The following is a 17,581-nucleotide window of genomic DNA, read 5'->3' as shown; positions in this document are numbered from 1 at the left end:
CCCTGCCGGCAGCAGCAGGCAGGGGCTGCTGTCGCGTAAGCGGCCGATTTCAAGATGCCGTTTCGTCTCTAAGCAGCTCCTTCCTGCTGCTGCCGGCAGACGGCGACACAAGTCTGTGCCAGGGCTGGCTTTTCAGACGCTATTTTTCCCGTAGGCAAAAACAGTTTCTAATTTTTGTCTTTAAAAAATAGGCGACTAATCGTGCTAAGTGTTACACTAAACGAAGTCGTTCTGCAAAATTTGAGCGAGAACAGTGCAGCAGTGAGTGCAAAATCTTTTTTTGAGCACGCGCAGCCAGATATTCAGACCCCGTATTTGTGTGATCGATGGTGTCGAAGACAGCCCGAATTCCCATTGTATTACATAAATTGTAATTTCAAACTTCTAGTCCATAGCAATGAAAGAAGCCGGCATTTGACGTCTCGCTCAGTTTGCTGTTTTCTTTTTCTTTTTTTTTTTAAATAAGCAGGTCAAGACATCGCTGCTTCTGAACGATGAACAAGGACCCTTTGTGCTGAAACTTACGTCGACCTCTCTTGTGCATCTGCACGTGCGCGCAGTGTTGCTCTGGTTAAGAGCGGAGTAAGAACGAACTCAAAAGCACGCTCATTGCGCCAACTCCGGCCACTGCTAGCGCATGCAACAGAAGTGGTTTCCATTCTTGGGCAGCGCACACACAGACGAAACACGAGAAAGAATACAGGACAAGCGCTGGTCGAACAACTGAAAGTTTTTACTTGAATAAAAAGATTATACACCCAGTAATCATAAAATTAATGTGGATTACATGTAAAAACCGTCATACACTCACAAGTGATCAATGAACGAGATCGCTTCGTTTGCCACTCGTTTACTTTGTTAGGCGCACAGCAGTAATCCATGTCGGTGGTCTGCTTTTTTTCGTACCATTTTCTTGTGAATCGGCAGAATTTCCCTGGTGGCATCAACCCTTTCGTGTTTACATTGCTGTTGCGGCAGTTAACAACACAATAATAATTTCTAGTCATCCGAAGAGGCGTTGTCGCAAACGAGGGACGTTTCGCGTGCAGCGCGAACTAAGCGCGGGCGCGGCCTTGAAGGGAAGCGGCGTCAATGTACACCCATGGGAGGTGAAACCCGTCCGCCAGGCGAGAAACGAGCGCTGGCGTCTAGAATGAAACTTGGCGTGCGCACGTCTATGGTCGACTTCAGTCGGTTATGTTTATGAGCACATAATCATCGTCTGTCCACATTATCGCGCGCTACGCACCTCGTGAGTCGTAACAATCTGCTAGTGGGGTGCGCCGGTTGAAGACGTAGTTATCAATCAATCAACCAATCTTGATTAGTGATTTAATACAGGAATTCGAAGTTATTCGAAGGACCGTGCAAACTATTGAGCACAAGCGTTGTCATCTTATTTACATGCTTGATCCGTCTCTTGTCGAACCGGTAAACTCGTTTCAGGGTTCATCCACGTTCCAAAAATATATCAGTTTGGCTTCCGGTTCATTTCCACCCAAAATTGCAGTTCGGGTACGGTTTTCAGTTCAGGTTCTGTTCGGCACCCTGCTTATAAGAAATATTTCCAAAGGCTGTATTCGATTCACATACATTAACCTGTATGCAAAAGTGGGGAAGAAGCAGGCTCGCGAACAAGCAATTGGCAACTACGGCGTCGATTCTAGGAACGCTAGAGGAGAGATGCTGGTAGAATTCGCAGAAAGGAATAACCTTCGAATAATGAACACCTTTTTCAGGAAGCGTAGCAACAGAAAGCGGACCTGGAAAAGCCATAATGGTGAAACAAGAAATGAAATTGACTTCATACTTTCTGCTGATCCCAGCATAGTGCAGGATATATAAGTGGTAGGTACCAGGGGCGTAGCCAAGGGGGCTTATGGGGCTTCAGCACCCGCCCCCCCCCCCCCCCCCCCCGAAATTTTTTCGTGGTGTCATGCACCGCCGACCAAAACAACTCCCGGCGCCGGAAATCATGCTAGATTTTGTCTAGAATGTCCTTTTCACGCTCGAAAAGACATTTTAGCGCGAACATTGCGAAAGCGGGATGGATTTCGCGCCATCGCCCATGCATCGGGACTCGCATACCCTAACGCAAGGAGCCCCACCGAACACAAAGTTTCAAGGGCGTGTTTGATGGCGAGCATGCTCGTCACAGCATCTCGCGGAGGCTGCGGAATCTACGGAGCACTTGGATTTCAATTCTGAAACTTTATGGGTATAAAGTTCTCATAATCTTTTGATGCAAAAGGTGCATTGACATTTCCAAGGTCGTGCTTTAGATTTTCAACTCCGGCACTATGTGGGTTTAATGCTGTTATAAACATTTGACGCCAAAGCTGCATTGACTTTTCTAAAGTCGTACATCGGACCATACAAACAGACACGCCACATCAACACGCTGTCACACAAGTTCACAAAGCATGCAGCAAGGTCCGATGAGACGAAGCGTTGTGGTGGTTCATTTGTGCCGTCATGTCACAGAAAGGAATATCAACGTCTTTTTCCCCTGCGTCAAATCATCCATGTTAAGACACTAAAGCCAGCAAAAGTAACTAAGTTCTTATTTATTTTTCTATTTGGACCTTTAATCGCGAGAACACATTGAGCCTTCTTTTTTTTTTTTTTTTTTTTTTTTTGTTCTCGCTACCCGCGGGCTGCCGATCTAGCCAGAGCGCATGCGTTTTTCTCGTGCTGCATGGAGCACCGCGAGGCGCACTTCGATGGCGCGTTCGTTTTTCTCTGGCCGACTGGATTTTCGCCTGGCAGAGTTTTGTACGTTTTCTGGCTAACAGACGAGAAAAATAAACAATGCATTGTCGCTCGTCGTCAGCACTGCGGGGACTTGACGGATTGCAACGCGTTAGCTTGAGCGCAACCTCTCCGTAAAATTTTGTCTTACCTGTGTAGGATACCGAGCAGTATGCGTGTGGTTCTCTGTGGACCAAGCGTCTCACGTTTTCTTTGATATTCCTTCGGTAGCCACACTAGGTGCCCAAAGTAGGCATTCGATTGTAGCCAACATGCTTTCCTTTGCGTTATTTTATTTCGGCGCCCCCGCCCCACAAAAGAAAAAGAAAAGACATTGTTGCAGCGCAGCGAATCGTCGCATGTGAAAGTTAGATTTTGTTGCTTCTTTTGCAGAAAGTAATGAGCCACTGGACGCTCCAGTTGCCGGAAACTCTTATTATATTATTGCGGTAGCAGCTATATGGAGACTCCAGGCGCATTCCTGCCGTCGCCGTCGCCCTCTTGTTCCGTATAAAGTCCAAGGGTGATAACATCGTGACCGCGCGCCGCATGCTGTATGTGCGAGTGAAAGCGTAAGGGGGGGGGGGCGGCATGGGTGAGCCGATGATGGTGACTCAGTCTTGTGTGCGCAAGGGAGAAAAGCGGGGAGGAAGCGCGCCGCCTTCCGTCGCGCGCGATACATTAGGGGAGTGGAGGGAGAGGAGGGGGGCTGTGGTCTGTGAATCTGTGGTTGCACAACATTTTTTTTTTATTTTTTTGCTGTGTTGGACGCATCATATATCGTGACTTTTTCTCAGATACGTAGGTTTATTGGAGACTTATACGTATATTTAAATATCTTGTTGCGAGGTTTGTGTATATGCGCAGTGAACTTTGTTTCCAGTGACACTTTTTTGCCCGTTATTAAACTGTATCTTCACTTTTGTATATTCCATTGTATCTTCGCATTTATAATGTACGAGGGCGAGTTAACTGAAAGTAAGCCAACCCGCCCCGCGCAATAATGGTTCGGTTCATTATTTGCGCGGCATGCGGATAGCACATAGACATCTCATTTACAAAAGTGACATGCTGGGGTGAGGATAAATGTTATTTAATGCTCCAATACGCTGGGTTGAACATGGTTGCGTGACATAATGGACACTCCAGAAGTTGGACAGCGTGGTGTGGTGGGGTTTTTGACAGATGACGATGCTTCCCAAAAAGAAATTAGTCGCCGTATGGCTGGCGTGTGCATTGTACATTGCACTTCAATGGCCACTGTGAAGCGTTGGGGCAAATTGTTCAAAGAAGGACGTGAAAGCTGCAAGGACGATTCATGGTCGGGCCAAAGCCACCGTGCAATCACCCGCAATCACCCCCAGCAAAGGCTGATTAGAGAAGAACGGAGGGCAAGCATCGATGAATTGGCAGGGCGTGTGATCATCAGTCACGGTTAGGGTCACAGCACAATTCATGAACATCTCCGTTATTGGCTCTTGTGTACGCAATGGATGCCCAAAATTTTGAAACATCGCCAGAAGACGGAAAAGTTCAGCGCTGCATTGACTCATCTAATCTGGTATCACGATGAGGGTGACGACTTTTTGTCTGCATATGTGACCGGGTGCCGCTACTTGGAATCATGGTGCCGCTACTACTAGCCTAAAATACTACGGCAAAGCTTACACTGGAAACATTTGAATTCCCCACTCCCAAGGAAAGCAAAGGCCGTCACTTCTGCCGGAAAGTTGTTGACTTTTTTTTTCGATCGTCAGGGGACATTATTGATCGAATTTGCTAAACCTGGAGAGACTATCAATTGTTTCCGATATTCTGAAACGTCTGATCGGCTGCGTGTCGAAATCAAGAACAAACGACGTGGAAAATTGAGCAATGGGATCATCTTGCTCCCCGACATTGCCCGACCCCACGTCGCTGATGTGGTTAATACAAAACTGGCAAAATTCAAGTGGGAAACGCTGCAACATCCGCCATACAGCCCAGACCTCTCGCCTTGCGACTTCCACATTTGGGAGCATTTGAAAAAACTGCTCAAGGGAACCAGATTCGTGTCGGACGATGGCGTAGAGCCAGTTACAGATTTTTGAAGCAGCAACCCAAGAAGTTTTATCAGACGGGAATTACGAGACTGGTTAGTCAGTGGGACAAATGTCTAAATGCTCATGGAGACTATTTTAAATAACGTACCCCGTTGGTCATATGTTCGCATTGGTTCCCTTTGATTTGACTCGCCCTTGTATATTTTACAGAACTCCTGCTTTTTATATGAGCTCTCTGTTTCGAAAATAATTTCGGAGCAATTACTCGCAATCCACGACCGGTGACAGCTGCTCCTGCGCAATACATTCTAATAAAGGACAGCCTCATTTAGATTTTTCCCTGGTCGTTGCATATGTACAAAAATGTAAACAAGGTTATTGAAGGACACAGAGAGTGAGAGAGAGAGAGATGCAAATGAGAGAAAGGCCAGGAGGCAAACAAATTTTCATTAAAATATTTGTTATCAACTTGTACATGTCATAACCTTTACATTTTTCATCTCAGAGGCATGCACTGCTTTGCTCGTTTCAAACTGATATAGTTGTAAAGTTCGTGTGACATTTTCTTTACTTATTAAATATATAAAAAACATGGAAGCATTGATATCAGTTATTTCGGCCACAATTTTGAGACCTAGGAGTATATTCTTTTATGAAAAAGTACATATTTTACTTGTCTTGACAGTGCGTAGTGTTCAAGAATTCGTTTGCAGCATCGTTGGCAATGGCAACACAGTTATTATTAATGTTTATTGTATTTCAACCCTCGACTACTTCTATAAGGAGGAGGCCGAGTTAAAAAGTGCGCCCCCCCCCCCCTACCCCCCCCCCCCCCGAACGAAATTTCTGGCTACACCACTGGTAGGTACAGGTAAAGTGCAGTGATCACAGGTTGGTGAGGGCTAGGATTCATCTCAATTTGAAGAGAGAAACAACAAAATTGGTCAAGAAGAAACAGGTCAACCTAGAGGTAGTAAGGGCAAAAGCAGACAAATTTAGGCTGGTACTTGCAAACAAATATGCTGCCTTAGAAAAGAGAGATGATGATGACATAGAGCTAATGAATGAAACCGTAACTAGGCCGGCTTCAGAGGCCGCAGTTGAAGTGGGAGTCAAGGCAACCAGTAGACAAGCTCTCCCAAGTAACAAAGGACCTAATAAAGAAACGACAAAGAATCACAGTTTCCAACTCAAGAGATAAGATAGAATTCGCGGAACTCTCAAAAATTATCAACAAGGCGAAAATAAGCGATATTCGAAATTATAACGTGAGAAAAGACTGAAGAAGCCGTAAAAAATAGACGCAGTCTAAAATCAGTGAGAAAGAAACATGGCATAGGACAAACCAAGATGTATGCACTGAAAGATAAGCAGGGTAATATCATCAGCAATCTCAAAGATATAGTAACAGAAGCGGAAGAATTCTATATTGACCTGTACAATACCCAGAGGAGTCAGGATACCTCCATTAGAAACAGTAATGAACAGGATACAGAAACTCCTCCTACAACTAGTGATGAGGTCAGAAGGGCCTTGTAAGACATGAAACGAGGAAGAGCGGCAGGAGAAGATGGAGTAACAAGTCGATTTAATCAAATATGGAGGATACATAATGCTTGGAAAACTGGCGACTCTATATATGAAGTGTCTGTCGACTGCAAGGGTCCCAGAAAACTGGAAGAATGCAAGCATTATACTAATCCACAAAAAGGGAGACGTTAAAGTATTGAAAAATTATAAGCCCATTAGCTTACTCCCAGTATTATATAAGATATTTACCAAAATAATCTCCAATAGAATAAGGGCAACGCTGGACTTTACTCAGCCAAGAGAACAGGCTGGCTTCAGGAAGGGATACTCTACAATGGATCACATCCATGTCATTAACCAGGTTATCGAGAAATCCGCAGAGTACAACAAGCCTCTCTATATGGCTTTCATAGATTACGAAAAGCCATTTGATTCAGGAGAGATACTAGCAGTCATAACGACATTACGTAATCAAGGAGTACAGAAAGCTTACGTAAATACCTTGAAAAATATCTACAGAGGTTCTACAGCCACCTTAATTCTACGCAAGAAAAGCAGGAAGATACCTATAAAGAAAGGGGTCAGACAGGGAGACACAATATCTCCAATGCTATTCACTACGTTCTAAGAAGCATTAAAGCTATGAAACTGTGAAGGCTTAGGAGTAAGGATCGACGGGGAATATCTCAGCAGCCTTCGGTTTGCGATGACATTGTTCTATTCAGCAACAATGCAGGCGAGTTACAACAAATGATTGAGGACCTTAACAGAGAGAGTGTAAGAGTGGGGTTGAAGATTAATATGCAGAAGACAAAGTTAACGATAAATGGCAACGGAACAAGAGTTCAAGATCACAAGTCAGCCTCTAGAGTATGTTAAGGAGCACGTTTATCTAGGTCAACTAATCACAGGAGACCCTGATCATGGGAAGGAAATTCACAGAAGAATAAAAATGGGTTGGATCGCATACGGCAGACATCGTGAGCTCCTGACTGGGAGCTTACCGTTATCACTGAAAAGGAAAGTATACAATCAGTGCATTTTACCAGTGCTGACATGGCGCAGAGACTTGGAGACTGACAAAAAAGCGTGAGAACGAGTTAAGGACCGCGCAAAGAGCGATGGAACGAAGAATGCTAGGCATGGGGGACTTTAAGAGACAGAAAGAGAGCGGTTCGGATCACAGAGCAAACGGGCATAGAAGATATTCCAATAGACGTTAAGAGAAAAAATGGCGCTGGGCAGATCATGTAATCCACAGATTAGATAACCGTTGGACCATTAGGGTGACAGAATGGGTACCAAGAGAAGGGAAGCGCAGTAGAGGATGACAGAAGTCTAGGTGGTGCGACGAAATTAGGAAATTTGGGGGTGCTAGTTGGAATCGGTTGGCGCAAGTCAGGAGTAATTGGAGATCGCAGGGAGAGGCCTTCGTCCTGCAGTGGACATAAATGGCTAATGATGATGATGATGATGATGTAACGTCAATTTCTCTCGGGGCACAGGAAAATTTAGCATAAAAATCGCCATAAACCGCTTTTAAACGCCGGCTAAATGATATTTTTTTACACCTGCTATATTTTATCCACACGCATTTAACTCTGCACAGAAATTCACAATAGCATTCCTCCCGTGTTCACTAAATATGATCTCGGTGGCATCTGTAGTTATACAGCAGCGGGTTAAACCTTGCGCCACTGTAGAGCTCTCGTAACGCTATATGCATAACGCTCATAACGCTGCACACTTGTATACGTAATTTATCGCAAAAGCAGCGAACAAAACTCACACACTTAGAACTTTGCTTACACGCTACCCATAACGTGCTGCTTAATTTCTGCAAACATAAACTAGGTGCATAGCATAGTTCACCTAAGACGCCAGCAAAACAAGTTACCCGCCTCATAAGGCCTGAAAATTACACGTCACCCATAAAGTGGCCCCCATTTGCCTTATGATATTGCTGCTGTTTCAGGTCCTTTCAGCGAAGCAGGGCAACTTTCTAAGCTGCTGTTTCTTTAAAGTCGTATCCTACGAGTTCTGTCAAAACGTGCAGCACTGTGGAAACTGGTTTAAGAGGAAGCTTTAGCTCGGGTGCTCCTATCTAAATATATGTAAAAGGATAATTCGTTTTTCTCGGCGACTACAGCTCCAAATTGGACGAGGTTTGTTGCATTTAAAAGAAAAACTAAAAATTTAGTGCCTGTTAGTTTCGAATTCTTGAGTTAGGTTGGCAATATTTCATTAAATATCGGCAAAAACCGAAACTTTTCAGAAAACGAAACTATCAAGTTTACAACTCTGTAACTCAACAACGAAAGAAGATAATACAATTCTGTGAATTTGATGTAATAGTACATCTAAAGCGGAGAAAATTGATATGTTACACATGAATATAAAAAAAATTTAGTAATATGGAAATACAGCTTTTGCAGAACCCTTGTAAACAACGTAAGAAATTCACGTAAGATATAAAATGACGTATGGAATTTGTCCCCTTTCATTGATCTAATGGGTCCCGTTTACGGAACTGAGATATCTATTTTTTATGCAGAGCTATAAATTCGTAAACTTCGTGCTTCTATTTTATTTTTCTTCAAGCTTTCGAATTTTTGAAAACCTCTTTAACAATATTCAGGACTTAAATAGAAATTCCGCGACCAACAGTCACTAGAATTTAGCTTGCTCTTTCAAATGCAACAAATTTCATTAAAATCGGTCCAGGGGTTAAATCAGAAAAACGTTTTGGCGTTTTTACATGTATTTGAAAAGGCCGCGTCGGAGTTGGGCCCGAGCTAAAGCTTCCTCTTAAAACTACAGGTTTAAGTGGCGCTGGAGGTGTTAGCCAGCGCCACTTAAAGCTATGGTGGACGGATGTGGGGCATTCTTTTTTGCGCAACGAGTCACGTAACACGTGAACGTAGGAAAGCAGGCTTAGTGTAAGATACAACTTACCATAACAGCAGCTGGCAACCAAGGCACACGGACCGCGCGGGGTTGTGTTACTTCGCCAGCCAATCACAGAAGCAAACAAAAGTGTCGTCATGCGACCTTTTCAACATGGCGTCATACTTGATACCTCCAGAGTGTCTGCTGTACTTGAAGCGTCTTTTCAATATGCGGAAGCAATGAGGTGTGCAACAGACATAGACAAAGTGAACGGAGTCTGACCATTTCACTCTTCAAAAGTCCACGGTACAGTTTATTTCATTGCTGAGCCCGTTTTACTCATGAAACTTCACTGCCAACTGAAGTGAAACCTGACAATAAATAGTTGTAGCGAACCAAGCGTTTTATTTCAGTTCAATAAAAAAATTGGCTTTCACCTTTCCTCTATATTAGACGAGTGAAAACACATAAGATCACGCGCTAATAATATTATTTTTGTCGTGGCCGGCTTATTTAGCTAACAGGGAAAGTTTGAAGAACGAACTATTTGCAGCCTCGCGGAGGAACAGTGGCGCATCGGCGTATACCTTAGTATAACTCGCAACCTTCAGAAATATAGTTAGTGTAACTTAGTATAACTGAGGTATACTAGCTGTATCTCTGAAGGCATAGAGTTTCTCACTATAGAAACTCTATGTCTGAAGGTTGCGATTTGGACACCACCTATGGCACCTGCAACTTGCTCACTGCGGAAGTCTCGGAGGCCATGTTCTACGTGCCGGCAAACGTTTCTTTCTGTGAGCATAGCTTTGAGCTTTGTAAGATCCGTTCTTCAGAAATCAACCACCAAATAGCTGCTAAGACAATACTGGCGCTATTTTTAAGCTGAAATAAATTAATTTTACTATCTAATGCATTGTTGTTTTCACGCTTGACAATATTTGAATCACAGTAGTGCTAAACTTTCCGCACGTAGCGTAACAAGCGCAAACGTTAAGCGCGCCAACGGACAACGCAACAAACAACGGCGGGACTGCGAGGAATGCATTTCGTATCCATTCGTGCTTGCTTTACCTGGTTCCATTGAATTAAGTCTGGATACGAATATCAACTTCATCCAGAGAACTGTTCTACTGTGCGGACTGCCGCAGTGACACAAGATGGATGTGACATCGATGACAACGCTGCGTGACGTTTTAACCGTTTGTCAGGACAGGCCGAATGCATTTGAAAGAGGACTGGAGGTTGCCCGAAAAGTGTACGGTGACACGCCTTTCGACGAATTCTTGAAGGAACTCGTATTGTGTCTGCAGTTCATCATCCCTAACACCGACAGCGGCGAGTACGTTGAATGTCTTCTTGATTTCACTGCCCGTTTCGTCGCCTCGCCGACTGCTTCACAGGAAGCCGACAACGCTTCTGTGAAGAACGAACTTTTGGAGCCCATCCTCCGTAATGTGCTGGAGTGGAGCGGAAGCGGCAAGAAAATTATCCGCGAGAGATGCTGCGTTTTCGTCGAGAAGCTGCTCGGCTACGTTACGGACGACAGCGTTATTGACGACAAACTCTTTGAGGAAATTGAAAGCGCGATGCTTACAAGGCTCCGCGACCGCATCGGAAGCGTTCGAAGTCGCGCCGTTGGCGCCTTGTCAAGGCTTCAGGACCCCAGTGACTCAAATTGCAAAATTGTGAAGCACTTTCTGTTCCACGTCGAAGCTGACCCATCCGCAGACGTCCGAGTGGCTGTCGTTAGCCACATGGTTCCGTCTTCACGTACACTGGGGGCACTGGTTGAGCGGTCTAGGGACACGAGAGAAGCAGTCCGGAAGCGTGCATACGAGCGCATCGCAGAGAAGGTGCCGGTGAGGTATCTAAAGATAAAACAGAGGACACAGCTTCTAGACAGTGGTCTCAATGATCCGTCGAATGGAGTCAGGCAGGTTGTCGTAGCAAACTTAATCCCTGCTTGGCTCAAGCATTGTCAGGACAGCGTTGCGGACCTCATAAAGCTTCTCGATGTCCATGGATCAGAGAAAGTCGTGGAGGCATTACTGAAGGCATTACTCAAGACACATGGCATTGAAATGTTCATCAAAGACATCAAACAGCGCTTGCTTGACGAGGACAAACTCATTCCAGAGGACAAACTTAGCTGTGAAGGCACACTTTACTGGCGGATTCTCGTGCAGACTCTTCGAGCTCAGGGGTCGGCCGAATCAGAGTCACACTTGGATGAAATCTTCCCTGACCTGACAGTGTACTGCGGGTTTGTTTCAAAGTATGTGCTGTCCTTTAGTACGGAGTGGGAAGCACTCCGTCAGCTTGATCATCAGTTTGTTTCACAGCAGCTCATACTGCTGTTGAAGTCCGCTGACCTTGCTGACACTGCTGGGAGGGAACGCCTCCTTGAGACTGCTCGGAGATTGCTGCTCTCAACGAAGGTAGGTTCACTGCAGATACCTCACTTGATGAAGCTGATCAGGTACATTCACCCAGACCCATATGATACACTGCAAGAAGTTGAATCGTTGCTACCTGAAATCCAGGCACCTCTAGCAGCCACCCAAACCTTCCAAACACAAGAAGCAACACAGAAGGAGCCTGCATTAGACATGCTGATTGCCAAGATGAAAGTGCAACTGAACATACTGAGAGAGGACCTCTCAACTTGTATTGAAGAGGAAAACTTTGATGCGGCTAAAGAGACTAAAAAGAAGATTACTGAACTGGAGGCTGAACTCTCCAGCCACCAGTCTAAATTGGCAGAGATGTCGACTGAGCCAAAGGAAATTGAGTGTGAAAAAAGTGAAGCCATCATTCTAAAGTGCCTGATACTGATTGCTGAAATGATGGCAGTCACACCCCTCACATCACTAACTCCTTTCCTTCAAACATGCCTTGAGGACATTATTCTGCCCGGGATTGTCAGGATGGACATGGCCATCCGCAAGCAGGCAGTAAGAGCACTATCCTACTGTTGCGTGCTGAACAAAGACGTTGCAATGCGAAACCTCAAGCTTCTCTTTGAGGTTGCTCTTGTGGACCAACCACAAATCCAAAGTGTTGCCTTAGCTGGGGCTCTCGATGTTCTTCTAACCTATGGACTAGAGACATTCGACAGCATGCTCAGAAGTGTGTTTGAAGGGGAAGATGATGATGAGAGTCCAATACCATGTAAAATATCGTCAGGCCTACTGGTGGACTTCTTGACCAAGTGTACGGACATGGAAGAGGAAAATATCAGGGCTGTGGCAGCAGAAGGTATGGCCAAACTACAGCTCTATGGTCATATATGTTCTCCGACACTGATGTCTGCATTGATCTTGCACTGGATTAATCCAGATGCCGACAAGAACAGTCGGTTTCACCAAGTATTGGGTGCCTTTATGAGAACATACTCACTAGGTGGGCCAAAAAATACCCAGTGCTTCGAAGAAGCATTTATGCCCACATTAGATGCCATATTGACAGCGCGCTCGCGAGACCCTCTGACTCATCTTGACCCTGCTGATGTCCTGAACTTCCTTGTTGAAGTAACTCTGCTGAGGTCACCAGAAAATCCATTTGAGTATGCCTCTGATGATGAAATAACCGAACTGACACCACATGATCGTCTTGCCGAGCTACTTTGCCGAGAAGTGCTGAAGGACCCAGACTCACCTGATTCCTTGGTCTTTGTTAAAGCACTAACCCTCCTGAAGCTTACCCATAGGTGTGCCATCACGGACCTAATGTCAGCAGTGCATAAGATGGAAAAGAGAGTGACAGCAAAGCGCACTATTGCACTGGTGAAGAGGTTCAAGGAGAAGCTGTTGGCACTTTCACCTGTTGTGACATTGAGTGAAACAGACGAGATGTCATCCATGAGTGTAGTCATCGAGAGCACAACCTCAAACGAAAGCACCATGCTCTCAGCTACAAAGAAAAAACGTGCCCTTACTAGAAGGACAATCCATCAAGGTAGTGTCCTGTCAAGCCCTCCAAACACAGAGTCACCAGTGCTGCAAATTTCTCAGGAACTCTTTTCATCTAGCATCAGCTCATAAAATAGCATTCTCATTCTTGATGTACTGACATTTTGTTGTTGTATGTCTCATGTTAACAGCACTGTAGTGTACATGTGTGCTGAAGTTTACCATCAAGTATTTTTCAACCATCAAGGATTGGCCCTTGAATATAGCTGCCCTTTTCATATGCATAGTGTTATTGTGGCCAGTAAGCTGGACGAAGTGCAAGAACGGACTGTTCAGTGCACAAGACTAGGCATCATATGCTGCATGCTTGTACTTTAAATGCCTTGTTTACTTATGTGTGTTGTGTTCATACAGTGTTGTAATTTTTGTTATCAGCATCCGGAAGGTTTACTGCTTGCTTTTGAAAAGCTAAAAATAGGTTCTTGCATTTTGCATCCACTGTTTGTAAAGCTGTACACTATAGTAAACTTGAACGAACAGCCTGTTACATAAGGCAGAATGTGGTGTACATGACAAAACGATTTCATGTTGCATCTCGTGTATGTAGCTGATAATACTAATTTGATCATTTTAAACTTGACATACCCATTTCTTTATGTTCAAGATGGCGTAACACTTTGATTATTTTTTTTACATTTACATTTTGCCGCTTAATGTATTATTGCCAAACATGTAATTATGAATGGCAAAATGTATGCCCAAAGCATAAATGAAGGTACAGTGCGTGCTACACGTCTGTCATCGTTGGACAGATGTGCACATCCGGTTTGATTGCCAGACATGAGGATGCTCACCCTGATGCAATAGTTTTGTTTCTGTCTTTGGTTTTCATTTTCTCTGTTTTAGATCAAACAAAACAAAAAAAGACCAAAATTTGCAGCAGGGTGAGCACCAGTGGCGTAGCTAGGTCGTCTGGCACCCGGGGCCCATAGGTCTTCTTTGTCACCCCTCCCCCCCCCCCCCCCCCCATGGGTGTAGCCGGCGGAAAGAGGGGTGTCTTCAGACGTAAACGACACGCCCTCCCCCCCACTGGCCCCCTTGCACCCGGGGCCCACGGCCCCCCGGCCCCCCTTGTTGCTACGCCACTGGTGAGCACCCTCACATTCAGCAGCCTAACTCGATGTTCATACTGTAAATTCAGTTATGCTTCAGGCACATGTTCTACTGTTCGCATTTAATCTTTTGCTTATCGTACCAGTGCTGCATATATGTTTGTCTAAATACATTGTACTTGGAGTAATTGAACATTGTACTTTTCTTTGCATGAAATATATAGCAACATCGCTATACACTTGAGGCTGGTTCATTCCTGAAAGGCAAAGAAATTGCCCTCTGTTGTTTAACTATTAACAAGCATGTTCGTGGCATTATGATGAAGAAAATTGATTCTGACTTGCCACTTATGCCTATCACAAGAAAATCTTGCTCTAGAAAACTGCCAACAATGGGGCATTGTTCCCATCCATATTACTTACCACTTTCTCTTGTAGCTTGGTTCAATTTAAATGAAACAGCATATTCTGGGTGCGCCATTAGCAAGTGTGTTCAATCAACTGTACACTCTATGTATTTCTCACTTAGCAGGCGGCGCTACAAAAGCTATGCAATTAGTGTGGTCACAGAAATCTTGCTCTGCACATATTGCAGTGCAATTGTTTTTGACCGGCAGTGATTTAACAGAAAATAAATATTTTATACATTACAACTACAACTTGTGAACGTAAGGTTAGGTCAAATCATATTTTTTTTACCTTTGTGCTTCCAGTATGCAACACACTCTATTCTGGTTGTGAGCGCAGACAGTACACTGCGGCTGATGGTCACAGAAACATGTCGCTCCACTCATTCACTGACGAAGAGGTTCAGATCTGTGATGCCTTCCATGTAACAATTATGTCGCATTTTTATACATAAGAGTATGGGACTTGTTGTTTGGATTGAACTATATGACACATACCTGTATGTGATGTATCATTTGGTTAAAAGCGTGACTGTGAGAGAAGTCCCTGTAAACTTTGTAACATTGCCTGCTATATATGAAACAGTATATCTTACTAGAGACACTTGTGTACAGCCTTCTACTGTGAGCGCAGGAGCTCATTGATGGATATATCTGTTGTTGAACTACCATAGCGAATGAAAACACTGGCCAACCATGCCTGGCACATTGACACCACCATAAAAAGCCAGTGCTGCTTTGGGAATGTTTGTAAACATTTAGCTACACCTGCATAGTTCAGAAATGCACACAGACCTGCCCAGTTAAATGGGGGCAATGCATCATTTTTTGAACATGGCAGGAAAATGTTCACGGTCTGTAGACAGTGCTGCCATGAACATGTGTGCCAAATATTACGCTGCATGTAGCAATCTCTTGTAATAGGCTGCTTACTCTCTCCTGTGACCCCCCTCTTGCAACTGTCGATATCACATATGCCCACGTCAGCCCATAGATGCCAGCCATTGGCCAACTGTTCATGGTCACAAATTTTTTCGTGAAGCTTACCCTACTGTATGAATCAATGAATCACTCCAGAACGAAAGCTCACGTAAACATGTGCAGCCCTCCGGTCTTCTTTGTGATGGGTAAGTGGTGATTGTTAAGACATCGCAGACATCATGTCACTGCTCCTTTGTCACTCTTAGATGCTTTAATCAGATACCAACTTGAAGGGTTGTATGTGCACCACATAAAAAAAAAAGAAAAAAGTAATAGTTTGTGCCATGTGTACAGTCATGCACCCTGACTATTTACAGTCTATTTGTAGGCACAGAGGCACGAAACCGTCTGATGACCAACAAGGGCTATCATAAAGCATCTGGTTAGGAAGGCAAGGTGTCAGGCAGATGTAGCTGGCTGTTCTGCAGTGGTCAAAGCAGAGGTTGACTGCTGTTATGTGTGGGCAGCCTGGTCAACGTATGGAAGAGAGAGATGAAGAGGCAAGGCAGGGAGGTTAACCAGATATTAGTCTCTGGTTTGCTACCCTGCACTGGGGCTGGGAGATAGGGGTTAGAAAGAGGACAGAGAGGAAAGGGTTAAAAAAAATACACACAGAGACATGCACACGAAGGGTGTTCTAGTTAGAGATGTTCACAAAGGCCGGTAGATACAAGTGCAGTAGCGCTTGTACGGCCTTCTGTGACATTGGGTCCTGTCGATGGTGTATAATTCCTTCTTCCGATAGTGGTCAGTCGTCCAGCTAGTTGAGTTCGTGGCAAAGGGATTCCCTCTGTGGACTGTACTGTGGGCAGTTGCACAAAATATGGCCAATCAATTCACAGGTTGGTTGTGGTGTCGGCCATTCCTATGTGGAACGCATAGGCTTTGGTAAAAGCAATGCCCAACCACTGTCGATACAAATCAATGTATGGAAAGTGCTTGCATGACTACAGGAACACTGCAGAATATCAGGCGGTGGTAGTCGGGAAAGTACAGCATCACACATTGAACTGGAGGCTCAAGTAGTTGACAATGGCTTCTCTGCTTCGTACAATATCTTGGGTGTAATGATGTGAAGGGCATCCAACAGGTATTCAGTCTTAAAGGTGATTGGGACTGACTGTGGCATGTTGGTCTATTCACACATACTTCTTTACGTGAGGTCTGATAAGGCAGGGTCGGAAAGATGTCAGATCTGTGGGTTGGTCGTGGCAATACCACTGTTTTTATGACACAGGAAGAGAGTGCCTGAACATGTCGACACTGCCTGCATGCTCTGCTCAAAAGCACGTAGCGTTGTGACCGACCACTCCAGCAACGGAAGTGTCGGTGCAGTTGAGATCGCTGGCATAGATGCGAAGCTAGCAGGCACTGTGCAGGATACATTCGCGGCAGTGTAGTCGTGCAGTTGCTTGTTGCAGTGCAGTGCAGTTGACGACAGCTGCCACATTCGAGATGCTGGAGCTTACATGACTGCTAGTGTCGTCAAGTGTGAGGGTGCCGTCGGATGAAGGAGCAGTTGATGCAGTGATGGGTGTCCTTATCTCGCCCAGAAAGGACTGCATGTGGCTGACATCATGAGGAGACCAGGTGTAGCCAATTGAACAGTTGATGCAATCCACACTTGAGAGAACAGGTGATGAGGCAGAGTGGAGCGAAGACTGGGCGCTTGCAGTCGCTGCGCCCGTGTTGTCTGGTGTCTGCTGTTCCAAATCGCCCTGAGGAGTTTGCAGCGCTTTTGTCATCGTGCTGTGCAAGGGGCAAGTACATCCACGGTTGTGGCCATGAGCACCCCATCAGGCCTGTTCAAGGGCTCAACAGCAAGCGCGGAGATAGGTGTGCTGACGCTTGAGCCATGAGGCAAGGTAAGCCGAGACTCTAAAGATATGGGAGATAGCAAGGATGTGACTGGAACACAGTCTGGGCCAAACGGCGTCCAGGAAGGTACGCCATGT

The 17,581-nt window shown here is 45.0% G+C and overlaps 1 protein-coding gene across 1 annotated transcript; it reads left to right on the top strand.

The window, feature by feature from the left end:
* Positions 1 to 10,217: 10,217 nt before the first annotated feature.
* Positions 10,218 to 14,475, top strand: Cap-G (Chromosome associated protein G). The gene has a single exon (XM_050179118.3). It carries the CDS (start codon positions 10,373 to 10,375, stop codon positions 13,256 to 13,258), a length of 2,886 nt encoding a protein of 961 aa, XP_050035075.2. The 5' UTR covers positions 10,218 to 10,372; the 3' UTR covers positions 13,259 to 14,475.
* Positions 14,476 to 17,581: the final 3,106 nt, after the last annotated feature.

The sequence above is a fragment of the Dermacentor andersoni genome, chromosome 5 (genome assembly GCF_023375885.2).
Source record: "Dermacentor andersoni chromosome 5, qqDerAnde1_hic_scaffold, whole genome shotgun sequence".
In the NCBI taxonomy this organism is placed as follows: domain Eukaryota; kingdom Metazoa; phylum Arthropoda; class Arachnida; order Ixodida; family Ixodidae; genus Dermacentor; species Dermacentor andersoni.
The sequence above is the reverse complement of the archived record's forward strand: the minus strand, read 5'-3'. Positions and strand labels throughout refer to the sequence as shown.

Bases quoted from the DNA above. Each gene is read 5' to 3' on its own strand.
- Cap-G (XM_050179118.3), top strand. From the start codon at position 10,373: ATGGATGTGACATCGATGACAACGCTGCGTGACGTTTTAACCGTTTGT.